This window comes from Oncorhynchus masou, chromosome 4 (genome assembly GCF_036934945.1).
Source record: "Oncorhynchus masou masou isolate Uvic2021 chromosome 4, UVic_Omas_1.1, whole genome shotgun sequence".
NCBI classification, from domain to species: Eukaryota; Metazoa; Chordata; class Actinopteri; order Salmoniformes; family Salmonidae; genus Oncorhynchus; species Oncorhynchus masou.
In genome coordinates this window covers 16,018,366-16,046,187 of record NC_088215.1, presented here as the reverse complement: position 1 = coordinate 16,046,187, position 27,822 = coordinate 16,018,366, and the positions used below count along the sequence as shown (strand labels likewise).

Here is a 27,822-nt window from a genome sequence, read left to right as displayed (position 1 = left end):
CAGGGGGGACGTGAGATCGGTTTCAAATACCCTGCCTCTTCCCTCAGTGGCAAACCTTCTGTCCTGTCCAGGAGCCCCCAGCCCAACCTGGCCCCCGCAGGAGCACAGCGAAAGGTAAAGCAGCTCGCAGCCGGTCGACTACCGCCACATGGTGTAGAACTTGGATTTACTTCTGTACTGTGCGTATGCTGAGATCTGTAATATATGACTTGAGAATATGTTGCATAGGGTGTAAAGGGGATTTGGTGATTTTACTGGTAATGCTTTATTTTTTTCAACAAGTATTTGCCTGGAAATTATATACGAAGATATTGCGGTCACAGTGGGTACGTTTTGGTGCTTCTGTAAACAGATTTGGTAACTACCAAATTATACATAACGTTTCTTTAACGAATCCCAAAGAAACAAAGTATTATTATTAGTAGTAAACAATCATGTTATAACTATGTTATCTATATGTAAATACAGAGCCGGATTCAATATCAAATAATCCACAACCCTCAATGGTTTTATCTCTCAATTTCCTGATGATTGTCCTTATATTTGTTGTAATATAGGTTATTGGGGGTCTTTACCATTCGTATGAGTCATTTCCTAACGGTTTGAACTGTCACTTGTCCTATTCAAGTCTCACACAATATAGGCTACCCCAGCAGGTGCAGTAATAACAGCAACAATGATTTATACTCTAGACAGTTATATTTCAAGCATTTAGAGTGTTTCAAGCCAGACAATGTCTGAAGATGAACAACCCTTCACGATTAGAAAAGGTTTTGATGGCAGTGTTTTGCACGCAATGCTTTTTGGAGGGTTTTAGCTCGAGGCTTTGCATTTGAATTCTGTCATAAAATGACGATGAATTTGACGAAAAGAAAAATACATACATAGCAAATTCAATTGCACATATTGTAAACTTTTAATCAATGTATTTATAATAACTTTATATATTAACATTAATAGCCTTCCTTCAACACACTTTCTTTTTGTTATGTTTAAACGTTTTACTGTAGTGCATTGATTTTGCCATTTTAAACACATATACGTAGCGACAGTCCACTTCACATAACTGTTATTGCTGTCATTTGTTTACCAACACATTTCCTTCAGTTGGCAAATTGAACATTTGCGGCACAAGGGGTAAAGTTCAGCTTGATAAACATTCATTTAGAGCTTCCATCTGATATCATTCAGCTGGAAACCCATCGCTCAACAAGACAGCCACCACGTGCTTTTTCCACCCAAAGTATCAACCCCTCTGTACCTTTGTGTGTGTCCTCTGGATCTTTCAACGTGAGGCCAACATACAGGGGCGGTCTTATGGAGTGTGTCTGAGCTTTGTGCTCCACTGACCTGCGGGGTACATGGAAGGATTATGCTGCAGATATGCCAGCCATGTAGGTGTTTAAATCAAAGCACAGGCGAACAGAGGGGAGAGGAGGGGATGAGGGAGGTATAGTTTTTTTCTTGTTGTGGGACTGGGTCAGGTGGGTGGATGTGTGGGTGCGAGGCGGGAGTGGGTGGGTGGGGGCGCTTGAAATATGTTCAGCAGAGCGTGTGTTATCTTTTCTCCTCGCCACTAACCATCCAACACCCTTAGCGTGTCGTCACATCGCACAGTCAGAACCTGGCGGCAGCTCAAAGGGAATGCTGGGAAATAGGATCCATATGGTGGCACTATAAAGTGCACCGCCAACCCCGAGACTTCACCAAAAAACTGGCCAAGTCGTCCTCAACGCCAGCATCCATTCACCTACAGTCTCTCCTCACCTGTCTCCTCAGTAGCATCGCTGCTCTGTTTTACCCCAAGATCCTTCACCTACAGTCTCTCCTCACCTGTCTCCTCAGTAGCATCGCTGCTCTGTTTTACCCCAAGATCCTTCCTCACACGTGACTTTCTTCAGGACTGGATACTGAAAGGGGTATGTTGATTTTCTGTGGCATTTAATGGATCCTGATTGTTATTGATCATTTCTTTAATCTATTTTAACTTTTGAGAAGGATGTTTGGTATTTTAAGTCAATTTGCCTAACGTATCATTAACCTTCCTTCGTTTTGCAATGCTGGTGTCCAATTACTCTAAACCTAACTGCGTCTCTCACCTATACCATTGAGTAAGGATGGTGTGTTTCAGTGTCTATAAGTTGAGTGTTTCATGTAGCATGTTTCGTGCTAAACTCTTAGGCTGGATTGACTATGAAGATCCTGGGCCATGTGGTTTTCCTGCTGCTGATAGGAGGGATTTGTTGCCAGAACAACCGCAATGCCAAACCTAGTGGCAAGTCATCTAAGAAGAACCAGGGGAACCAGAACCAGGGGGCCGAGGCAGCCCAGTCGGCCCCAGAAGATGAGCCCCATTCTGGGCCAGTGGAGTCGGGCAGGGAGGGTAACTCTGGAGGTCGGGCGGCAGCCCAGCAGTCAGCTTCACAGAACAACAAGGCTTCAGATGATATGAAGCTGCATGTCCTCAAGAATACTCAGGTCACATGCAACGATGGAACAGCGGCAGGGTAAGATGCTCTGGAAAACTATTTATGGAGACAAATGATGGCTGTTTAGATAATAAAAAAGCTCTGGAGATTGTACTCAGGACATAAGACAATCTATCAATTTCAGCAAAAATGGATGTGATAAGGAATCATATAGTGCCGTGAAAACATTGAAATAACTAATCAGTTGTTCATGTTTTTGTACTTGTCAGTGCTATTACAGCTGTTATTACACTAATGTGTTTTGATATTAGATAAAGTAGTAATCTAGTCCTCAGCTATCAGCTATCTAAGTTGGTGACGGCAAGGGGTAGATGGTTTTAATCACTATCAAAGGACTTTGAATTAGACTTTGTGGTTGAACTTTGAAGAAATAAAATAATTCAGGAATTGTCATGTACTTTAGGGTACTTAGCATCATTGTGTTGATAAGGAGTTACAATGATGAGTGATTATGGTTGGAAGATCGCCCAACACGTGACACTATACAGCAGTGTTCTCTAGGTTTCACCATTCACAGCCCTTCATCCATGTTTATTTGTGGTCCACAGGTTTTACCTAAAGGAGTTCAAAGGGAGTAAGAGATGGCTGATATTTCTGGAAGGTGTGTATTTTAAACTCATCTGGTTAATTTGATCTTGAGTGGCATGTTTGCGCGACGCCCTCATCGGCATCTGGACCGGTGGTGATCTCCTTTCCCTTTTTCGTCTTTTTCGGCGGCTGTCTGTCACTCTGATTGGACGCCTCCTCTGGCATTCGCCCCTCCGTCGCTATGGGATATTTATGAGGATTGCGTTGTGACATCACACGTGTATTCTGAGACCTAGAACCGGATGTGTCACATCCTCTAAGAACAAACATTTCAGCAGGTTGAAATGTCACAGCGTACATATCCTACACCAGAGGTACTTTACTGTTGGATACAGGTCAACAAGTACCAAGATATCCACTCTTTTATATGGCAAGGATCTGATTAGGTCACAAATGCCACAGTTTGTTCATTGGTTTATTTTCTCAGCAGGTGGTACGGCTCGAAAAGACTTGACTTACATTTGATTTACATGTTAAATATGCATATAAGCATAGGTATGGTTAAGATTATAACTCAACCATTAATGGACCCCAGGTGGGATTTTGGGAAGCAGTCACATAATAGCCACCAATTTATATCCCTGCCGTTTCTATTCAACAGTCTATTGCCATACATGTACATGTGCATCAGACCCCACAAACACTCCCTCAGTTCGGGAGCCTGGCCAGAGGCTAGCAGATGGAGCTGCAGGTGGATGCCTCAGTTACCCTCCCTCTCCCATTCCTCCCAACCCCCATTCCTCTCAGGCCTCTGAAATGGGCTAACAAGGGGGTCTCCCTTTCTGAGCTTCTGAAACCGGATGTGAGAAGCTAATATTAGTGTCTTATTTTTAGGCGGTTGGTGCTGCTACAACAAAGACTCCTGCGATACCAGATATAAAAATATCCCACGACTCATGACCTCATCCGACTGGCCCCAAACACGCAAAGGTAGGTAGGGGTCCTTCTGTTTTAGAATGCATCCTCGTCGTTCATCATACATGTTTTACATGGGTGTCCATGTTTGGTCCCATTCCCAATATACATTGTGTCATGGGTTGTTGATTGTCATATGACATCAGAGTTGTGTCCTACTGTATGTCCAATGAGAGGTCACCACTGTCTCTGCTTGACTTTCTATTGGTTGCTTTACAGGAAGTGGAATATTGTCAGCCCAGGCGGAAGAAAACCCTCATTGGTATAACAGTAATATTGTGTAAGTATGCTTGTTAACACGCTGGTTGTTGTATGTTACCGGTACATGTTGTCCTACATACTGTACTGCTCATACTGTAGTGCTAACTAAAGTTCTCAGGATCTGTGTGATTGAAGAAGCCAACTGCAGGCTGAGATGATGTATATCAAACATGACAGGTTGCTTCACAATGAGGGATGGAGTCCCATTAATACTATTACATATGTACATGAGTGTGTGTGTGTGTGTGTGTGTGTGTGTGTGTGTGTGTGTGTGTGTGTGTGTGTGTGTGTGCGTGCGCGTGCGCGTGCGTGCGTGTGGTGTGTGTGTGTGTGTGTGTGTGTGTGTGTGTGTGTGTGAGAGAGAGTGTGTGTGTGAGTGTGTGTGTGTGTGTGTGTGTGTGTGTGTGTGTGTGTGTGTGTGTGTGTGTGTGTGTGTGTGTGTGTGTGTGTGCGTGCGTGCGTGCGTGCGTGCGTGCGTGCGTGCGTGTGTGTGTGAGAGAGTGTGTGTGTGAGTGTGTGTGTGGCTCTGATCCAGCTGTGTATCTCCTCTTCTGCAGATTCATCCCGTACTGCTCCAGCGACGTGTGGAGTGGCACAGGGCCCACAGCCACCAAGGAGAAGAGAGGCCCGGGAAAAGAGAAGGAGAAAGATGCCAGTAGGTCCTCTCACCACCAGCAGATCCTCATTATTGTCCTCAACACCAAAGCCATTTCAATACGGAGGTTTGTTCTATTGATTGCATATCTATTTTTCCCTACAGTTGAGTATACCTTCATGGGTTCCCTGATCATCCGTGAGGTCATCAAAGACCTAGTCCCTAAAGGCATCAAACAGGCCAAGGTTGTCATGCTGGCTGGCACAAGGTGAGTTCCTCTCCTCTGCTTTGGGTCTGTTCCCAATCTTCGCTACCCATCTCCGCTACCCATCTCCACACACTCACACACATTGACAGAGTGAGTCTATTTTAGGACGTCCTGTTACTGTTGTCTACCATAAAGATGTTTACGAGCCCTGCTGTCCTGTATTGGCCGTAGAGTGTGGGACAATGACATCATGTCTATTAGGGGCCTCTTCCATAAAGGAGGACACAGTTCTGGAGATTCTTCCCAGGTTAGCAACATGTTTGGTGAGACACACTGAGGATTAAAACAAGAACACACAGTTAAGTCTGACTGTGACAGCATAGCATTATTGTGGCTAGCTGTCGACCATTTTGGCTCCAATTGGCAGTGTGCCAATGTGGGGAAACGGTCACAGACACAGACTTTTTACCCAGTTTCTTTGCTCCCCTGCAGTGCTGGAGGGACGGGAGTGCTACTGAACATTGAGAGGGTGTCCAGTCAGCTGGAGCAGCTGGGGGCAGAGGCCCAGGTTCGAGGCCTGGTGGATTCGGGCTGGTTTCTGGAGAGTAAACAGCAGAGGGTTCCTGACTGCCCAGACAGTGTCTCCTGCTCACCTGTAGACGCCATCAAGAGAGGACTCAAGTAAAGCACATCTGTCTCTCTCCCTTCAGCTTATCCATGTCTCTATGACCTTATAATGACAGATGCCCTGAACAAAGCATTGCATCTCATCACATGTGTAGCTTTATTTCCATTGGCTTGAAGTTCACCAATAATTTTAGCATATAACAGTTGCCCTGTCTATGTTCAATGCGCACTGGAAGCCATTTTTCTCCAATGGCTGTTTTCTTAGGCTGTGGAACGGGGTGGTCCCAGACAAGTGTCGGCAGCAGTACAAGAAAGGAGAGGAGTGGCAGTGCTTCTTCAGCCACAAACTCTACTCCTCCCTGACCTGTGAGTGTCTTTACTACCTACCATCATCTTGTAAGAATGTGTCTTTTATCTATCAAAGCTGAAGGGTCATGAATCAGAATGCTAGTAAACTTTATGTCCATCGTGTTACCCATCAAGATACCAATAAATGTTACGTCCCTCATGTTACCCAATAAAACACTTATAGGTACAAGCAACACCCCAACTCTGTTCTCATGCTGTGTGTGTGTGTGTGTGTGTGTGTGTGTGTGTGTGTGTGTGTGTGTGTGTGTGTGTGTGTGTGTGTGTGTGTGTGTGTGTGTGTGTGTGTGTGTGTGTGTGTGTGTGTGTGTGTGTGTGTGTGTGTGTGTGTGTGTGTGTGTGTCACAGCCCCTCTGTTTGTGGTGCAGTGGCTGTTTGACGAGGAGCAGTTGCGAGTGGAGAATATCTACCTGGGGGGTCAGACCCTGTCAGAACAGCAGTGGACCTACATGCAGAACCTGGGAAAGGATATCAAGAACTCACTCAAAGATGTCACGTAAGTGTTCAGCTGCGGCGACGGACGTGACCGTGGAATGTGGTCGACAGCTGAGCTTGAGATTGATCCATGACATATAGGCCAAGAATTCACAAAACCTATGCTTCGTGATCAAAACAAGTAAGAGCACCTTTTTCCCCTCAGAACAGCCTCAATTCGTCAGGGCATGAACTCTACAAGGTGTCGAAAGCGTTCCACAGGGATGCTGGCCCATGTTGAGTCCAATGCTTCCCACAGTTCTGTCTAGTTGGCTGGATGTCCATTAGGTGGTGGACCATTCTTGATACATGCAAACCGAGCAGTGTTGCAGTTCTTGACACACTCAAACAGGTGTGTTTTTTTATCACCTACTACCATACCCTGTTCAAAGGCACTTAAATGTTTTGTCTTGCCCATTCACCCTCAATGGCACACTTACACAAACCATGTTTACATTTTCTCAAGGCTTCAAAAAAGTAATTAACCTGTCTCCTCCCATTCATCTACACTGATTGAAGTGGATTTAACAAGTGACATCAATAAGGGATCATAGCTTTCACCTGGATTCACCTGGTCAGTCTATCATGGAAAGAACAGGTGTTCATAATGTTTTCTCCTGTTAGTGTATACTATTGATCAGCTGAAATGGAAAATTAGCAAAAATGAATAAACAGCAATATTCTCCACATGTTCCCAACACTGTCAAATATGTCACGCTGCTCAGTGCTGACGTTATGCTGTGGTGTGTGTTGCAGGGCTGTGTTCGCACCCTCCTGCCTGTCCCACACATTGATCACTAAAAGGTAGGACATCTGACTCCCTGGGGGCCCTGAAAAGCACATCCACTGTCCCCTCTACCCCTCACCCCTACCCTGACCCATCTCTACCCAGTGAGCTCATGCTACTCTTTTTGTGTAGCTCGTCCATCAAACCGCATTCTGCGTGTCACTGAATGACATTTCACACTTTTACTAACCCCCCAGCACGCTTTAGACACACACACAGCCGCACGCACAAACCCACACACACACACACGCACCCACACCCGCACGGACACACACACCCAGACACACACACGCACCCACCCACCCACCTACATACACACAAACGTGCACAAACAAACTCAGCCCTTTAAGCAAGCAAACACATACACACTTAAAAGGGAACACACACACACTCATAAAATCACGTACACTTAAAACACGCCTCTCCAGCTGGACATAGGGTCAGTGACAGGGCAGAAGGTGGGGCCTATGTTACGGTAAAGGGCAGGGTTGGAGATGGGAGGAGTGATTAGCTCAGGGTCGTAGGGGAGGAGCTGGTTGCCTAATCATACTAGTGTGAGGTAGGTGGATCATATTTTCACAGTTTTGTAATCTAATGCAGGGCTATGTTGATGGTAGATATGGTGGTGGTGTTGGAGGCTGGACACAAGGAAGGCACAGCTGGGGAACTAATTGAGACGCAGCCTGCCAAGGCAAACTGCTTGTGAGAAGATACAGGGCTCAAGTGGCCCAACACGCTCTCTCTTTTCTCAGAGTTACCTACTTCAATCATCTCCCCTTTCTCTGGCACCCATTCACTCCCTCTCTCTCTCTCTCTCTCTCGCTCTCTCTCCTGCCCTCTTGTTATCTCCCTCCCCTTCTCTCTCTCTCTCTCTCTCTCTCTCTCTCTCTCCCCCTCTCTCTCTCTCTCTCTCTCTCTCTCTCTCCCTCCCTCCCTCCCTCTCTCTCTCTCTATCTCTCTCTCTCCCTCCCCCTCTCCTTCTCTCCCTCGTTCTTTACATTAGTAACTGGATGACGTTTCAAGTCAAAGGCACCTCCCTGCCCAGGGCTCTGCAGTGCTGGGATAAGAGTTTCCAAGAAGCCAACCGTAACAGCAAGACCCCCCTGAAGGGCTGTCCCTTCCACCTGATTGACACCTGCCACTGGCCCCAGTGCAACCCCACCTGCCCAGCCTTGGTGGACCAGGCCACCCAGCAGGAGCTCACCCTGCTCCAGATGTTAGTGGGCATGGGTCTGGACCTCCAGAAACTAGGCCTGGACCTCAGGAGGGACAGTAGCTCTATAACTAGCATGGTCAGTAACGGTGGCTAAGACAAGGAGTATAGAAGCCCACTCTCTGGCTTAGTAAAGGGACATTTTTTATGACGTAACCATGAAAGGTACAGAATCTGGTTACTTCTCTTGTGCCGCTCAGCCATTCCGTTGTGCTCCACTGTTACCATGCTGCCTTGACCGGTGGGTATGTCACTGGGCTTACACTATGTCTGTCTGTAACGTTACAGTTTGCCTCCAGGATCCCTCTCCTGGACAGTTTAAAGAGGGGAGGGGAGTGATTCCAGTTTACCCCTGGGTTGTGTCTCACATTTGATTTGATTCAAGGGAGAACGAGGAGTGCCAGGTACCTGTAGCTAACCAGTCAGACACCAAACCTGCAACACACTTTCACCCAACTACATGTACTATACAAAACTTCAACAAAATTTTGTGAAGTGAAACGTACTGCTTTTGAGGATTTTTGAATAAGCTATTGGCACATTTTATCATCTTGCCAACATAGGACTGGTACAGTATTCAGAGGAAATGTACATTTTAATGTAGATGGATGACTGGAAGGATATATTATATGAGTCTGCTGTTTTAGATCCATGCCCAAGCTCAAACACTGCCCGAGAATGAAGCAAGGACACTTGCAGTGCCTAGACCATTCTCTAACTTTTATTGAATGTGTTCTACACACACACACACACACACACACACACACACACACACACACACACACACACACACACACACACACACACACACACACACACACACACACACACACACACACACACACACACACACACACACACACACACATCCTACAGTTTATATTGCCCACATTTCTACTGCTGCTGCAATTACAACGTTGACTTAATCTATATATATATAGATATATATTTGATATGCATGTGAAGTAAGGGATGTTTGATCTTGCAAAAGTGGCCCAAATGAAGAGAAATTGTCATACTTTATAATATTGTATATTATCAAGAGAAGGTTGTGACCATCTCTTCTTTCTTTGAGTTTACCATGAAGTGTGTTTGAACCTAATGTATCTTCCCATGGACCCTTTTAAGTGATGTTTCCTCTTCAAAAACACTGTAGTCGATACTACTCAGCTAGTGTGTCATGTACTGTAATATCTACATAATTTACATCATTAAAGAATCATTTAATGTGATTATATCTAATCTATTTGTATGGTAATTATAATCAGAATTGTTTGATTTGCTACTGTTTTAAATTGTATGTAATGAACCCTATTTTGCTTGAAATATTTACCTTGTAAACAGAACTATAACTTGATAGGCATTATATAGTGGATGTATGTTGAATTGAATACAGAACAATAAATAAAAGGTTGGACTGTCCTTGAAAACCTGTTCAGAGTGAGCTTTGTTACTTTTTCTTTGATTGATCCTCCTGTCATTAAATCATTATTTTAAATTCGTCCTCAAATTCTAAAGCTCTGAGATTTAAAGAAAAAACTCCATCAGGTTTCAATAAAGCATAATCTACTCGGTAAACCTAGTGGTAAAACATCGTACTGTATTTATTTCCCACACTCCAACCACTAGTTGGCGATCTTTAGATTTAAACCAAAGCCCCACATAAGATACTATAGTTTGAAAAGGGATTACAGACTCCCCAACTACAACTGTAAATATGAAAAGAGAGACACTAGAGATGTTTCAGAAAGACTGTAATATGTTTTGGACGTTTACATTTGCTTACCGACACAAATATCTTGGTAGATTTGACTTTAATTTAGAAATCTCTATTTCTTGCACAAATATAATCAGCAATATGAATTGAATTGCATGCATGTTTTATCAACTTGGAAGTTTGTTTGCATTAGACTAAAGGGTAAATAAAGTAATGAGACTGAAAAATAAGGATGCATTTGCATCTAAATCACTGTCTGAATAAATATAATATATATATATATATATATATTTATCAAGCTTATTTTGAATCAAGTTTTCATAAACCCAGTGGTTTTCAGCTGGTGATCGCATGAACTAGTCGTAAAAAACCTTCGTTTTTTCCCATAATTCATCGCTTGGTCTTCCTACTTCCTCTTTCCGCCATATTGCAGAACCGGTAAGGGCCCCCTCTAAAATCTCATTGTCAATCTTTCCCAAATCTAACCCATCCAGCCGTCTAAAACACAATTTATGAAATTATATAAACGTTTAATAATGTACTAATGTCACGAAATGGTTATTGTGTCGATATGTTGTGAGATGTTGGTGTTTTGTCTTGTGATTCGTAAAGTCCCCATCACTGTCCGTTTTACTGGTGTGTTGTATTGGTAGCTAGAACATGAATAAAACCCGACAATTAATACTGTTACGCTAATTACGTTTTGTTCTGAAGTAGTCGACACATTTGCTATATTGTCAAGATATGGTATAAATGTTGAGCAGTACAGTTTGCCAACCAACTCTTCTAGCTAGCTTGGCCCGTACATGTAGTCCTTCCATGCGTGGTAGACAGTCACGATGGTGGTGGTTAAACGTGTCTGCATGGCCGTGCAAACCTCTTCTAATTTCATATCTAAGGACCTAACGCTTGTCCCAGTTTTGAAATTGTTGGCGCTAGCCATTCGAATGTTACGTCTTGGCCAGTGAAATGTAGACGGTTCGCTCTAACCAGGTAATTTGGATAGCTAGCATAATGTCTGTCGAGTATGTAGCCTTCTGTTTTCTTCACCAAAGTAACCACGTAACGTTAGCTCACCAGCTAGTTGGACAATACTTTTCTAGGTAATATCTTAGCTTAGTTAGGTAAGCCTATACTCAAATTGTCATTGCATACTCAATAATGTCCATCTACCTACATTTGAGCTAGCTTACAGTCAGTTTGTTGGCTGACTTATTTGTCAAGTCAATAGCTAGCTCGACGACTAACGCTAGCTTGCCAGTTTCACAGATAACTAACCACTATTAGACTTTATTATTAACCAGTTAGCTGGGCAGTAAGTTGGCTGCCTTACAACTCTGAAACTAATTCACTTTTTATGCATCTCTGATCGACAGGCATCATGGTGCGCATGAACGTTCTTGCGGATGCGCTCAAAAGCATCAACAATGCTGAGAAACGTGGGAAACGCCAGGTTCTGATCCGGCCGTGTTCGAAGGTCATTGTACGTTTCCTGACTGTCATGATGAAGCACGGTGAGTTACTGAAATGTATCACCTGTTTTGTGAGTGGTATGGGTCCAGTCAAGGGGGAGGTCAACAAGATGTGCAGGTGTCAGTTACAGGTAGGACCAGGAGACTGCATAACCCACTTCCCTCCGGGGGGTCAACAAGATGTGCAGGTGTCAGTTACAGGTAGGACCAGGAGACTGCATAACCCACTTCCCTCCGGGGGGTCAACAAGATGTGCAGGTGTCAGTTACAGGTAGGACCAGGAGACTGCATAACCCACTTCCCTCCGGGGGGTCAACAAGATGTGCAGGTGTCAGTTACAGGTAGGACCAGGAGACTGCATAACCCACTTCCCTCGGGGGGGGGGTTTGCTTACCTCCGGTTGAGGGATCTGAGTTCAAGCCCTGTAACACCCTGTCGACAATGCTGTGTGTCTGAACTTGATTTTGATTCCCTGCCTCCCTTGTTTCCCTAGGTTACATTGGTGAGTTTGAGATCATCGACGACCACAGAGCTGGGAAAATTGTCGTCAATCTCACTGGCAGGCTGAACAAGGTAAAAAACGTTAAATATACTTCATCACAGGGACTACCATCAGACCTTTTGAGTGCCATTCTACTTCATTTTACTCTTTTGTATTGAGGTAGATTTATAGACCCCTCTGTTTTGCTCATCTTCTCTGGCATGTTTTTTTTTTCTTGGTCATATTCTGCATTGTGGCATTATCAGCCTACCTGTGTAATTGTATATTTGCACCTGGCACTTCTAATCTTTCTTTTGCTAATTTCAGTGTGGTGTGATCAGCCCTCGTTTTGACCTCCAGTTGAAGGATCTGGAAAAGTGGCAGAACAACCTCCTGCCCTCAAGACAGTTTGGGTGAGAATCAGTCAGCAGCACCCTAATGGTGGCATGAATGTTGGAGTGGTCGTATCACGGTTCATCAGTGGCGACTTTGTTTGCTACGGTGTTTCGCGTATGAATGCAGCTCTTGATGTCGTGTTAATGTGCTCCTTTGGGGTGTATAAAATTGTGCCCCGGGTTTCACAGACTTTAAATCTCTGAACTTTTATTTGGATGTCAAAGAAAGTAAACTAATCGCCTTTTATTTCCGTGCCTGAATGTTCAGCTTCCGATAGCATTGAGAGCAAGCAAATGCAGTATTAGTCTAGTATTTATAGATGCTGGGAGCTGGCTGGGATGGAGATTGGAACAGTCCTTGAAATGCACTTTCTTTGAAAAGATGAGGGCAGCCTGGGCAACGGGAACTAAAACTTGTATCATAAGTCGGGGATGGGCAACTTGGGTCCCTGGGACTTAGTGTACTCTGTGTGCTCCCACTTTCTATTGAATGCATCCATGGAAATATGATTGCTGCAGCATCTTGAACAGGATTTGACCTGCATGTAGGAAAGGGGGTGAATATGGTTGATTGAGTATGTACTGACAATATCACTATGCGTATGAAATTGCTCTCAGCTTTACTTAAGTCCAATGGTGGATGTGGTGAGGTCACGGTCACAGGTTTATTGATATGTGTGGACTGATAAAATCTAATTGGTGTGTCACAATGACTCGTCTGCAACTATGGGGAAAAACCGACAGGGCTGGCTTAGGTGGTTGACATATGGACTGTATTTCGTCTCCTTTGTTTCTTGAAAACCTAAATTTGCACAATAAGCATGTGTCACTCAAATACATTATTACAGTGGTTGGCTAGCTAGCGAACTTTAGCCATTAGCAATGAGGTGAAATCAGTCAAAACACGTCAAAACAAGATATGGCATCAAGAACGAGATGAACTAGCTGAAACATGTCACGATTCCCCACAGGGCAGTTTCTTGTCATTCTTGCTAGCTATCTGGCCATCCACAACAATGCTTGGACTTCTGCCCTGTTTAAAGCATGTGCATCATTCTCTTGTTGTTGTCAGCTAACCCATCTATAGTTGGCGCATTTTGGCATTCCATCTGTGGCGTTTACCCGTGTCAGTCTGTCATAGAAAACCTTTGAGGGCTACAGGCGGGAAAGTCATGCTATTTGTATTTGAGCAGTATAATTGGCAGTTCATTTAACTTCAACTCGCAACTTCTTGAACTCCACCGTACTTGAGGCGTTCACACGTACTTGAGGCGCACACAAACTGTCAAATGCTTATTTTTACTCTTATCAAGCCACTCGCTGCGCTTATTTTTTTAGGAGAAGTGATATACTAAAGTAAACCTTCAATACTGCAAAAATTGCAATAGGTTGGCTAATGGCGACCAATTGATGGTCTGCAAAAAGAAAGCTACAAAAAGACACCTAGCATTCATCTTGGCTGGCCTGCTGTAGCCATGTCTCTCTTTTGAAAGCCCTCCTCTTAAAGGGGCAACGTCTTATTACTTAAATTGATGTACTTTAGAAACCACATTTTATATAATTAGTGCAATTCTAAAGAATAGAATGAGAGCCAGGAGAGCTAATGGGTGTGCAGGCTTTTATTCCAGTCCCCCTGTATGACTTCATAACATTTGTTGCATCTAGCTTTTTCTAAGAGAATGACTCTTAAAGTGAAGATTGAATGTGATTTGGATAGTCACTATCAGGAGTAGTTTTACCGCCGTGATGCATTTCTTGTTATGATAGGCTTCACTCTGTACATTCACATGCATTGCTAACATTGCTTGAATGGAAAAGCATTGAATGTTTAGTATCATAATGGCCTCCATACAATATAAATGGAGGCCACATAATTATTGCGGAAAAGTGGTTCAGGAGTGGAGAGCAAAACAGTACCTTAAGTTGTCTTGATACGGTAATGATGGTCTGCAATTGGTTTATAGCAGATTTTTGAAGGATGAGGTTGGGAAATGCTTGTTTAAGTGTTGTATGGCATTAATGGAAGTGACTGATGTTGCTTTAGAAGGGGTTCAACTGGATTTGTCTCAGCTGTTCCTGGTGTTTCACGGTCTTAGTCTATTAATGTTAAATGTACTTTTGTTCTAGAATTTCCCTACTGCTTGCCATAAATTAAAGTCTGCCTGTTGTGAGTGTTTTTATAAACTCATGTCTTGCACATCTTTTCTGTTTCTTCAGATACATTGTGCTGACCACCTCAGCTGGCATCATGGACCACGAAGAAGCCAGACGAAAACACACAGGAGGGAAAATTCTTGGATTCTTTTTCTAAAATGTAAAGAACTGCGAAATAAAACACCAAATCCAGTGGACTGGACTTTGTATTTTGTCTTATTAGATTGCTACAGTCAAAAGCTCTTTATGTATTGTTACATTGAGAATGAGTCATTTATACTGAACAAAAATATAAATTACTATTTCAAAGGTTTTACTGAGTTTGTATAAGAAAATCAGTGAATTTAAATAAATTCATTAGGCCCTAATCTGGATTTCACAAAGATGGATCTGCTGGTCAAATGCCTTTAAAAAAAAATGTAGGTGCGTGGTTCAGAACCAGTCGGTATCTTGTGTGAATACCATTTGCCGCATTGAGCTCGATACAGCTCCTTCGCATAGAGTTGATCAGGCTGTTGATTGTGGAATGGTGTCCCTCTCAATGGCTGTGCGAAGTTTGGATATTGCCGGGAACTCTGTTGAACCAGAGCATAACAAACATGCTCAATGGGTGACATGCATGGTGACTGGAAGACCTGGGACATTTTCATCTTCCAGGAATTGTGTACAAATCCTTGCGACATGGGGCTGTGGATTATCATGCTGAAATGAGGTGATTGCGGCAGATAATTGGCACGACAATGGTCCTCAGGATCTCGTAATTGTATCTGCATTCAAATTTCCAGCGATTTTTAAAATGCGATTGTGTTCGTTGTCTGTAGCCCATACCATAACGCCACTGCCACCATGGGTCACTGTTCACAACGTTGACATCAGTGAGCCATTCGCCCATACAACACCATATACTTGGTCTGTAGTTGAGGCCCCAAAATCTCTAAAATGGAGGCAGCTAATGGTAGAGAAATCAAATGTATTTATATAGCCCTTCTGACTGGTACATCAGCTGATATTTATTTTTTACATTTTTACCTTTAACTAGGCAAGTTAAGAACAAATTCTTATTTTCAATGACAGCCTAGGAACAATGGGTTAACTGCCTGTTCAGGGGCAGAACAACAGATTTGTAACTTGTCAGCTCGGGGGTTTGAACTTGCAACCTTCCAGTTACTAGTCCAACGCTCTTAACCACTAGGCTACCCTGCCGCCCCATATCTCAAAGTGCTGTACAGAAACCCAGCCTAAAACCCCAAACAGCAAGCAATGCAGGTGTAGAAGCACGGTGGCTAGGAAAAACTCCCTAGAAAGGCCAAAACCTAGGAAGAAACCTAGAGAGGAACCAGGCTTACTGGCTGTGCCGGGTGGAGATTATAACAGAACACGGCCAAGATGTTCAAATGTTCATAAATGACCAGCATGGTCCAATAATAATAAGGCAGAACAGTTGAAACTGGAGTAGCAGCACGGCCAGGTGGACTGGGGACAGGAAGGAGTCATCATGTCAGGTCGTCCAGTGGCATGGTCCTAGGACTCAGGTCCTCCGAGAGAGAGAATTAGAGAAAGCACACTTAAATTTACACAAGACACCGAATAGGACAGGAGAAGTACTCCAGATATAACAAACTGACCCTAGCCCCCCGACACATAAACTACTGCAGCATAAATACTGGAGGCTGAGACGGGAGGGGTCAGGAGACACTGTGGCCCCATCCGAGGACACCCCCGGACAGGGCCAAACAGGAAGGACACATTAAATTCTCTGGCAACAACTCTGGTGGCATGCTGACTGCAGGAATGTTGGGACATCTGTGGCGTTGTGTGACAAAACTGCACATTTTAGAGTGGCCTTTTATTGTCCCCAGCACAAGGTGCACCTGATGATCATGCTGTTTAATCGGCTTCTTGATATGCTACACCTGGCAGGTGGATGGGTTATCTTGGCAAAGGAGAAATGCTCCCTTTTTGTGCGTAATGGAACATTTCTGGGATTTTTTTTATTTCACCTCATGAAATATGGGACCAACGCTTTACATGTTGTGTTTATATTTTTGTAGAGTATATTTCCGGTGTGGTATTCAGAGCACAGTATTCAGATGTCTGTTATCAACCTTGAAGTTAAGCTGTGTAGATGCAAGATGGCAATTTGAGCCAGTGTTCCTGGGATTCAGTTGTGGCCTCCACAATTATTTAGCTGAATTCTGAAAATGCGTCTGGAGGGTTGACCTCCCCCATTTTAGCTGCCCCAGATGTGGATAATGAATGACTGGATTCACACTAAATGAAGTCTGAAACCTTCCCTCTCTTGCCCTCGGGCACTGTAGTAATTACTTAGTGTGAGCAGGCAGGTAGCTGCGTTCTACCTCTTCTAAAGCATTTTAAGCTACAGTTTCAAGAAACAGGCCTATTTTGTAATGCAAAGTAGACTTTCAGTCCAGCGTTTGTTCGCCAGCATCAAGTGAGGCTGAATCACTTGTATATTGGTCCTTGGTTATATACGCTGTATCTTGGCGGAGGATTTCCTGGTCTGGTCATGTCAAGGAAATAAAATTGCCTGATTGTCCGTGTAGGCATGAAGACTTGGAGGGAAATGGGAAGCAACTGTCTGAAAGTGTCAATCATGACAGGTCTTTTCAAGTCAGCTCCAATGGAAGTCCCTCATGCCTACTGCAGATGGTGTGTTGCTCCACGATGCTGCCATTCCATGAAATATTGAGTGCTCCTATTCATGGCTGGTTTGGAAGGGTGTGCCCCAGTGGGAATGGATGATGTTTCTGTACTGTAATGAGTTTGTTGTAACTTGTGTTGGATTCATTGAAAGTGGAGCACAACAAAAAGCCCTAGATCCAGTCTACTGCAAAGGCACCCATAAAATGAGTTCCTTATTTTCTTAACGGACAAATCTTTGACATTTGTCCGCATCGTCTGGTGGCTTGGTCCTTGGTGGCTATTATTACAGCTAAAAGCAGCACTTTCCCACGACACAATGTGGGATATCTGTCGCTGTCCACTTTACCTCACCGATGGGACACAGACATCCCATCTCTCCTACCCCAGAGCCCGCTTGTTGTGAACCTAGCAGCCTACGCCAGACTTGGTGTAGAAGGGTACAGCTAATGCATCTGCGCCAAAGTGCCGGGTAGCAGCACACAGTGCACTATGACAATGTTATATGGGCTAAGTGCACAGAGACTGTCTTACTCCCTCATGGGTTCACAGCACTATGCGCTGGCTGCGTAAAGAGGACAACCAAAGTCTTTGTTGCTGTTTTGCTTTGAAGCCCAGGGAGGGCTGGGACACGGGTGTCCAAGCTCAGAGAGAGAGAGATAAAGAGAGATGAGGGGTTTTACACCACTTAGCAAGGGGGTGCATGTTCATGACAAGGCCACGATGAGAAGTCCAGGGTCATCCTGGAGGTGGATGCAGGGTCCGTTCTCCTATTGCTCACAGTAAATATTAACCAACTAAAGAGTCATTATCTTCCTGGCTTTATCAAAGTATCGAGTGTATTATTATAATCAGTTGCCCGCAATGAACTCTTCGTTCTCTCTTGACCTGGACGCTAAACTCCACAACGTTTTGGCAGGACCAATAGAAACCATGAAATCAGGAATGATGAAACCCCCAGCTGCTGGTGTATGCTGTGATCCAAGGTGGGACCGTTTGAGCACAATAGCAACCAACCACACAGGCACGTGCCCCTCAGATTTGTCCTGTAAAGAAATGTATATACTAGCCACTTAGCAATTTTATGAAGTTGGCTTTAGCTATCCCAGATAGGTTATCAACCTCATAACTAGATACCAAGAAGCCATATCAGGCTATCAATCAAATTAGTGTAAGTAGCTTGTCTAACTATCTTAGCTGGCAAGCCTGCTGGTAAGGTTGGTAGACTTTAGAAATGCAAGCAATAACTAAATGTACTGAATAGTACTGCTTTCACATAGGATTTACTGTATTTTGGCTGTAACGTGTGGAATCGCTGTCATATAAATGATCTTTTGAAACAGAGTCCAAGCCCATGCCTTTTTGATCTGCGGTTAATCTTTTTCCTCCCCTCACTCCGCTTTGTTAGGGAGCAGGCATTTGGTCATATATTTGTCATGATACCAATACAAAATAATAGCAATCCTATTTTTAAAAGCATGTGAGTCTCTTGTTCATATTTCACAACCTCTGCAGGCTTTGGAGTTGCCTGTCGAGCAAAATAATAGGCTTAGGCCTACCCTTGATTTAGGCTGCATTAATGCCAATGGCGATTTTAGCATGTAAATCTTGGTGGGGTAAAGCAAAGCCACTACACAACACTAAACAATACATTATTTGCACTATAATGGTGACAAACGGTGCCCACAAACTGTGAGGGCCTACATAAAGCTGTCTCAAAACAGTCCCAACACCTTACCACTGCTACACCTGGCTATCAGTGGAGCCTTGTCTGGCAGTGAAACAGTTAATTCAGCCTCATTTAATGCCTTTAAAAAAAACAGCTGATATGGCTGACTTGTTTTCTACTGACAACTGAGATGTACAAACTATGGCATGAGGAGACAAAGAGTGGATAAGAGGCAATCCGTAATTTCGATTAAGACATTAATGAGCGAGCTAGGACGGACGTAGTCAATATAACTATTTGTTCAGCACTTTGAAATGTACAGCGACAGAATTCAGAACATGGGCCGTTCTTACAGTGTTCTCCCTGTACACCAAGTCAGGGGGCATATAAGCAGAATGAAAGCTCTTACAATATGAAGTTGGCACGGTGGTCGTTCGTGGGCAAATTTGGTCATCAAAGTCTGGTATTCTCTGGATTTATGGTGCTTTCAAGACAACTGGGAACTCGAAGAAATAAATAGTTGAATAATGATCTTCACGTCGTAGCTCTATAAAGAGGCCAGAGTTCAGAGTTTACAATTCAGAGTTGAATGAAAGTTCAAAACTTATTTTCCCAGTCGTAGCTAGTTTTTCCCGAGTTCCCTGTTGTCTTGAACTCACTAAAGTAAGATTTTGCAGTTCCGAGTTAACCGTTGTTCTGGGCGAGGCACAAATCATTCTTCATTGACAGCATGGCCAATGTTGAATGTTTATCATTTTAAACTAGGAAAAGAGACACAATCTTAGATTTGGGACCACACAGCCACTCCACTGAATAGCAGGCTAATGATAGCTTTACAGTGCAGATTCCTTCCAAAGCACTCATTGTTTAATTTTTGGTTTCCAAGTTGTTGTGCAATGTTTATGTCCAATGGCCGAAAAGCACCGATATGTATTATGTATAATTTCTCTACATTATTTCTCTTCATATGACAAGGATTAAAAAGGATTTGCCAGTAGATTGTCGACTTGATTCATGATGATGACTGCTAGCTTGCTAGCTAAGATTTTGAAAGTATGATGTTGACATGACCAGTACGAATCAAAGCTACTGTAGATATACTATGATTTGATGTCATTTTAGCTGTGGCCAATGACCTTAAGCCTTCTTGGATGGGCACTTATAATGTAACTCTATGGCAGCACCCAAGGGGCTAGACTTTTCGAGGTCTACCCTTAGACTTGGCGGTGACGTAGTGTCCCCATGAGTGACAGAACACTGAGCCAATCACGGCGCAACACTCTGCATTTTCTGCTGGCTTGCCCTACCACCACAGAAAGCACTGAGCTATATATTTTTTTAAATTTTATTTTACATGGTTTTCAAACTGATATGTGACTCATATTAATGCAAAAATAACATGCAAAACAGGAAAGCCCCCTAAAAATATGGGGCTCAAAATAGCCCGGAATTATTGCTAATGTATGTATGTAACATGCTAAATGTTTCCAATCAATGATAGAGGATCAAACAAATACATGAGCTATACCACATCCACTTATTTGCCCAGACAGAAACCATTTAACCAAATATCCTATACAGACAGAGATTCAGTGAAACAAAATCACATTGATTGATTATCAGACAAGTCAGTGAAGTCACAGGCTTTTGGTTGGGAGTAGGTCTAGGATACTAAGCGACTGTGAGTAAAGAGAAAAATATACATAACGTGGCAAAATGTTCTAAAAAATGAGCCAACTAGACAAGAGGATCAGGAACTAACATTTTCCCGGTCTAATTGTAGCCTAGCTAATATCCTAACCTATATTCATGCTTGTCACAAATCAGCATAATGACTCTGTCCCAATCAAATCGGTTCTGAAATGATAATCTAGTTGACCACACTATGTGGAGTGGATGACTGGGAGTTTCACTAAGCAAAGAAATGAATACATGCCTTCAATTGCATTAGCCTACTTTATTCTAATATTTTCGTCTTTAGTTCTTTATGGATCCATCTAGTTGAGGTAAAGGAAACAGTGCATGCTTAGTGGTGGGCTATGTGAATAGATGGGCGAAGTGACATGCTTTGCAAAGTTTAGAACTGCCAGGAGGATGGTAAAACTGCCTAGCAACCATCAGGAGTTTAAGAGGGTAGTACATGCCACTTTTCAACATCACCGAAATGATTGCTAGCTTGTTTGGCGGAAATAAAAGTTTTGTCTTTGATACCGGCAATACTTTTCAGATATAAAGAAAGTTTGGTGGTATGGTAAACTTGGCAGAAAAACATCTTAGTATGAAAGGGAGACACAGTGCATTCGAAAAGTATTCAGACCCATTCACATTTTCCACATTTTGTTATGTTACAGCCTTATTCTAGGATGTATTAAATACATTTCCCTCATCAATCTACACACAATACCCCATAATGACAACGCAAGAACAGGTTTTTAGGAATGTTAGCATATTTATGAAAGATAGAAAACACAAATACCTAATTTACATAAGTATTCAGACCCTTTGCTTTGAGACTCAAAATTGAGGTCAGGTGCATCCTGTTTCCATTGATCATCCTTGAGATGTTTCTACAACATGTATGGAGTCCACCTGTGGTAAATTCAATTGATTGGACATGATTTGGAAAGGCACACACCTGTCTATATAAGATCCCACAGTTGACATTGCATATCAGAGCAAAAACCAAGCAATGAGGTCGAAGGAATTGTCCGTAGAGCTCCTAGACAGGATTGTGTCGAGGCACAGATCTTGGGAAGGGCACCAAAACATTTCTGCGGCATTGAAGGTCCCCAAGAACACAGCGATCTCCATTATTATTAAATAGAAGAAGTTTGGAACAATCAAGACTCTTCCAAGGTCTGGCCGCACAGTCAAATTGCGTATTCGGGTGAGTTTGCCAAAAAGCACCTCAAGGACTCTCAGGTCATGAGAAACAAGATTCTTTGGTCTGATGAAACCAACATTGAATGCTTTGGCCTGAATGCCAAAGAGTGTGTCACGTCTGGAGGAAACCTGGAGGAAACCAGGCACCGCTCACTACCTGGCCAATACTATCCCTACGGTGAAGCGTGGTGATGGCAGCATCATGCTGTGGGAATGGTTTTCAGAGGAAGGGACTGGGAGACTAGTTAGGATCAAGGGAAAGATGAACGGAGCAAAGTACGGAGAGATCCTTGATGAAAACCTGCTCCAGAGCACTCAGTACCTCAGACTGGGATGAAGGTTCACCTTCCAACAGGACAACGACCATAAGCACAGAGCCAAGACAACTCAGGAGTGGCTTCGGGACAAGTCTCTGAATGACCTTGAGTGGCCCAACCAGATCCCGGACTTCAACCCGATCGAATATCTCTGGATAGACCTGAAAATAGCTGTACAGCAACGCTCCTCATCCAACCTGACAGAGCTTGAGGGAATCTGAAGAGAAGAATAGGAGAAACTCTCCAAATGAAATTCCTTTCAATCTTTTACCCAGATTTTAGCAGAGATGCAAATTTAGTTAAAAAAAAAAAGAAACATAGACCACTCAAGAGGAATGCTTCGATATGCATTTTTTTTTTTACGTAGAATTAAGCATAATGATTATGGTTCTCGATGGCAGGAAATGGCTGTTTCAGGTGTTTGATTAATACAAAATTCCCCAATTTATGGACGGGGGCCACAGCTTTGTGACCCTTCAGATCTTTGGTGTCCATGACGCGCCCCTGCAACCACATGCTGAGTTTGGGTGCAAGAGGTCGGAAACCCCTGATGGCAGACACACACAGCACCATATGTCGTGGGGAGCAGCACCCGTAAGAATGCCAGTAGAGGGATTTGCACTCATACGAGCAACAAATGGAATACATTAATACTGAAACAAAAAGTCTGCTATCTTGGCCTCCTTTATCTAGGTATAAAAGAGACTCAGCACTGAGATGTTTCCGTGCCTGGGTTTGTGACGTCTGTTCTGTACGGATATGAATATGGATCTGAACGTTTGAGAGTTCTAGAAAGTTTTTTGGGAGTTCTCTATGGTATTCTCTATGGTATTATTTACTGAAGGAAGTTAACCAGAAATGACAGGAAGCTCCTTCCACGTTCTCAACAAACACGGTTCTCCTAAAACAGTTCATCGTAGTAGCGTCAAAGCATTATTTATGAACATTTGTCTCCTGCACCACCACGCCTTAATTCTTATTCCTCTGACAATATACCAAACTACCTGTACATGTCATCATCGCAGCGCGGCCGAGGGGACTAAAACGTGCTTGTGCATCATAACACAATGGTGGGAATGGCACATTATGGCCGGTGGTATTAAATCCTGCACATTTATTTCATCCTGGAGGCATTAACGAGAAAAACATTCAATTTAACACATATAAATGAAGTGAGGGAAGCTTTAGTAAACCTTGCTACCGTTTGACCTGTTTGTCATCTTGTATTACCGTGGCAACGTTAACCAGGGTCAAAGTCAGTTGTGTTTGTGTACAGGTTGAGGAAGACTTATGAAGGTTATTCACATTTTTAATGTATTCAAATATTCTACATATAAAAATTCATGGTAATATATTCATATAGAATATCTAGTTTGCTGTTGCATTCAGAGGGTATGAAATTGGCATTCATGTTGTCTCCAGTCCAACTGTATCTCATGACTATGGAAAGTAGAGTGCGGTCTTATCATATGATAAATGGGTAGTGAATCAGTCTCCTCAATTGATGCTCCTCTTCCACCGTTTTAACTTCCCTTTGCTGCAATACACACAGCGGCCACTTGGGGGTGGTCGTGACACAGCCAATTGTCCTTGTCTCGTTTTCACTAAACACAAGGCTGGACCTTTCTTTCAGTATATTCTATGAGCCTGCTGCCAGACCCGTATTGCAAAGACTAATTAAGATGGATTTCAGAGATAACATAATTAATATTGAAATGGTGGAATAGGATGAAATGACATAAAATTAGGTGGAAATGAAATACATTTTACTTTATTCAGACCGTCTGCTATTGTCTTTTGTCCACAAATTAATTTGCAGTCAGAGAGAGGGAGAGAGGAGGTAACAAGAGATCAAGGGAGAAAAAAAGAGACATTCAATTTATGCAATGAAATCATCATATGTATCTCAACCTGCACCTTGACGCCAAACCTGTGTTTTGTACCTTGTCCTGTTCGTGTCTTACATTCCCTCTCCAGGTGGTGCTTTAGATTTCATCCCAAATGGCACCCTATACCCTACATAGTGCACATATTTTAACCAGGGCCTATAAGGCTCTGGTCAAAAGTAGTGCACTATTTAGGAAATACGATGGCATTTGGGACGAAGACATAATGTATTCTGCATTTCCTTTGGACTCTCCGATAATCCTCAGACACACAGAAAGTGAATTATTTGAAAACCCAATATGGCACCGTTTGCTTCTCTCGCCTATCTCTCTAAATACCTGACTAAATTCAAACATATGGTGACTAGAGAACCCGTTAGGAGAAGTGTGGAGATATGCTGTAGCTTCACAAATGGTACCCTATTCTCTATATAGTCCACTTCTTTTGACCAGAGCCCATGGGGAATAGGATGCCATTTGGGATGCGGACATAAAATGTATCCATCTATTGTAGAGACAATATTGTTCCCTCAGCCAAGCGATTTAGGCATTCCAAGGTGAAATGGAGGTCTCACGTCATCATACGGTCATACACTGTCCCCAATATCTCTCTTTCTTACTGTTGCGTTTGCTAGGTAGCAAACCTGGGGGTGGGGGATGGGGGGGGGGAGATGGGGATTTTGGGATGCTGCCGAGAGAGAGTGTGTGGCGTATGATGAATGAGATAGTTAGAAAAGCTGTGAATTTATGGATGTGAATGCAGGCCATCCATTTGTCCTGTCCTCAAGGGCATCATCTTACCAGGGCCTGATGATCTGGAAGGGGGCTTATGGGGATCGGATCCGCGGCCACCTGTGGGTATCCAGGTTATGCATCCCAAATGTCATGCTATTCCCTGTATAGTGCACTACCTTTGACCAGCGACCTGTAGGACATAGTGTCCCACTTGGGACACATGCAGGGTCTCTGCCCCGTGAAAAGCCACCATGGCCACCCTGCAGCGTGTTAAGCAACAATTAATTAACAGAGTGTTTATAAAGTCTGTTAATGCCCATGTATTAATGGGGAGGCCAAGAGGTGGAGGGAAACGATTCCGTTCATAAATTAATACTGTGTCACTACATAATATAAAACCTTGCATTCGAGTAGCTGTTTATAATGCTACTTACTTTAGGTGCTGTACTGTGCTGCAGTAAACAAATTACTTAATACGGTGTTAAAACATTAAGAAACACATAAACAAACCAAGTCACATATTTTACAATTGGTGTTAAAATCACTCCATTGCCACTTGATTAAATGACTTAAATCTGATTACCTGTTACATGCTGCTCAACAGTGGCACTGTGGCGGGGTGTCCATCAAGACAAGCCCGTCATAACAACCCCTTGTCCTACCTTTAAGGTTTTAGGGCCTCTGTCGCCTGAGGCTTTCTGTTTGAAAAGTGGTTCAGCCCTGGGACTATTTTCACAGTGGATGGGGGAAATATGAAACGTTAATGATGCTTAACTCACCAAGGTGAATCGGAAGGAGTTTGATTCTAATATTGAAACTCTCAATAGAGATGTACAGTATCTTTAAGCATTCACATCACCTTAGTCTGCTGTTTGCATGCAGACCTGGAAGGAAAGGAAGTTATTGATGGAGTTAGTGAGTTGTTAGTAGGGAACTGTGAGTGTCTTGATGATGATGAGGAGGAGGAGTTAGTGAGTTGTTAGTAGGGAACTGGGAGTGTCTTGATGATGATGAGGAGGAGGAGTTAGTGAGTTGTTAGTAGGGAACTGGGAGTGTCTTGATGATGATGAAGAGGAGGAGTTAGTGAGTTGTTAGTAGGGAACTGGGAGTGTGTTGATGATGAGTTGTTAGTAGCGAACTGGGAGTGTGTTGATGATGATGAGGAGTTAGTGAGTTGTTAGTAGGGAACTGGGAGTGTTGATGATGATGAGGAGTTAGTGAGTTGTTAGTAGGGAACTGGGAGTGTGTTGATGATGATGAGGAGTTAGTGAGTTGTTAGTAGGGAACTGGGAGTGTGTTGATGATGATGATGAGTTGTTAGTAGCGAACTGGGAGTGTGTTGATGATGATGATGATGAGGAGTTAGTGAGTTGTTAGTAGGGAACTGGGAGTGTGTTGATGAGGATGATGAGGAGTTAGTGAGTTGTTAGTAGGGAACTGGGAGTGTGTTGATGAGGATGATGATGAGTTAGTGAGTTGTTAGTAGGGAACTGGGAGTGTCTTGATGATGAGGAGGAGGAGGAGTTAGTGAGTTGTTAGTAGGGAACTGGGAGTGTGTTGATGATGATGATGAGGAGTTAGTGAGTTGTTAGTAGGGAACTGGGAGTGTTGATGAGGATGATGAGGAGTTAGTGAGTTGTTATTAGGGAACTGGGAGTGTGTTGATGAGGATGATGATGAGTTAGTGAGTTGTTAGTAGGGAACTGGGAGTGTGTTGATGAGGATGATGAGGAGTTAGTGAGTTGTTAGTAGGGAACTGGGAGTGTGTTGATGAGGATGATGAGGAGTTAGTGAGTTGTTAGTAGGGAACTGGGAGTGTGTTGATGAGGATGATGATGAGTTAGTGAGTTGTTAGTAGGGAACTGGGAGTGTGTTGATGAGGATGATGAGGAGTTAGTGAGTTGTTAGTAGGGAACTGGGAGTGTGTTGATGAGGATGATGAGGAGTTAGTGAGTTGTTAGTAGGGAACTGGGAGTGTGTTGATGAGGATGATGAGGAGTTAGTGAGTTGTTAGTAGGGAACTGGGAGTGTGTTGATGAGGATGATGATGAGTTAGTGAGTTGTTAGTAGGGAACTGGGAGTGTGTTGATGAGGATGATGAGGAGTTAGTGAGTTGTTAGTAGGGAACTGGGAGTGTGTTGATGAGGATGATGAGGAGTTAGTGAGTTGTTAGTAGGGAACTGGGAGTGTCTTGATGATGAGGAGGAGGAGGAGTTAGTGAGTTGTTAGTAGGGAACTGGGAGTGTGTTGATGATGATGATGAGGAGGAGTTAGTGAGTTGTTAGTAGGGAACTGGGAGTGTTGATGATGATGAGGAGTTAGTGAGTTGTTAGTAGGGAACTGGGAGTGTGTTGATGAGGATGATGAGGAGTTAGTGAGTTGTTAGTAGGGAACTGGGAGTGTGTTGATGAGGATGATGATGAGTTAGTGAGTTGTTAGTAGGGAACTGGGAGTGTCTTGATGATGAGGAGGAGGAGGAGTTAGTGAGTTGTTAGTAGGGAACTGGGAGTGTGTTGATGAGGATGATGAGGAGTTAGTGAGTTGTTAGTAGGGAACTGGGAGTGTGTTGATGAGGATGATGATGAGTTAGTGAGTTGTTAGTAGGGAACTGGGAGTGTCTTGATGATGAGGAGGAGGAGGAGTTAGTGAGTTGTTAGTAGGGAACTGGGAGTGTGTTGATGATGATGATGAGGAGGAGTTAGTGAGTTGTTAGTAGGGAACTGGGAGTGTGTTGATGATGATGATGAGTTGTTAGTAGGGAACTGGGAGTGTGTTGATGATGATGATGATGAGGAGTTAGTGAGTTGTTAGTAGGGAACTGGGAGTGTGTTGATGAGGATGATGAGGAGTTAGTGAGTTGTTAGTAGGGAACTGGGAGTGTGTTGATGAGGATGATGATGAGTTAGTGAGTTGTTAGTAGGGAACTGGG

General features: G+C 43.3%; 2 protein-coding genes across 2 annotated transcripts; both read left to right on the top strand.

Annotated features, from left to right (window-relative positions):
- The first annotated feature begins 2,193 nt into the window (after positions 1-2,193).
- LOC135520701 (carboxylesterase notum2-like) lies at positions 2,194-8,620 on the top strand. Its single transcript, XM_064946454.1, has 11 exons — positions 2,194-2,507; positions 3,038-3,090; positions 3,912-4,007; positions 4,212-4,272; positions 4,811-4,904; positions 5,019-5,116; positions 5,549-5,737; positions 5,949-6,049; positions 6,398-6,545; positions 7,280-7,327; positions 8,314-8,620. The coding sequence occupies exons 1-11, from the start codon at positions 2,194-2,196 to the stop codon at positions 8,618-8,620; spliced, it is 1,509 nt and encodes a 502-aa protein (XP_064802526.1).
- Positions 8,621-10,590: 1,970 nt separating this feature from the next.
- Positions 10,591-14,939, top strand: LOC135524512 (small ribosomal subunit protein uS8). The gene is made up of 5 exons (XM_064952110.1): positions 10,591-10,678; positions 11,617-11,754; positions 12,206-12,285; positions 12,521-12,606; positions 14,806-14,939. The coding sequence occupies exons 2-5, from the start codon at positions 11,622-11,624 to the stop codon at positions 14,897-14,899; spliced, it is 393 nt and encodes a 130-aa protein (XP_064808182.1). The 5' UTR covers positions 10,591-10,678; positions 11,617-11,621; the 3' UTR covers positions 14,900-14,939.
- Positions 14,940-27,822: the final 12,883 nt, after the last annotated feature.

Bases quoted from the DNA above. Each gene is read 5' to 3' on its own strand.
- LOC135524512 (XM_064952110.1), top strand. From the start codon at position 11,622: ATGGTGCGCATGAACGTTCTTGCGGATGCGCTCAAAAGCATCAACAAT. The intron at 11,755-12,205 runs GTGAGTTACTGA...TTGTTTCCCTAG, and splicing joins GACTGTCATGATGAAGCACG to GTTACATTGGTGAGTTTGAG. The intron at 12,607-14,805 runs GTGAGAATCAGT...CTGTTTCTTCAG, and splicing joins CTGCCCTCAAGACAGTTTGG to ATACATTGTGCTGACCACCT.
- LOC135520701 (XM_064946454.1), top strand. From the start codon at position 2,194: ATGAAGATCCTGGGCCATGTGGTTTTCCTGCTGCTGATAGGAGGGATT. The intron at 4,905-5,018 runs GCCAGTAGGTCC...CCTACAGTTGAG, and splicing joins GAAAAGAGAAGGAGAAAGAT to TATACCTTCATGGGTTCCCT. The intron at 5,117-5,548 runs GTGAGTTCCTCT...GCTCCCCTGCAG, and splicing joins GTCATGCTGGCTGGCACAAG to TGCTGGAGGGACGGGAGTGC.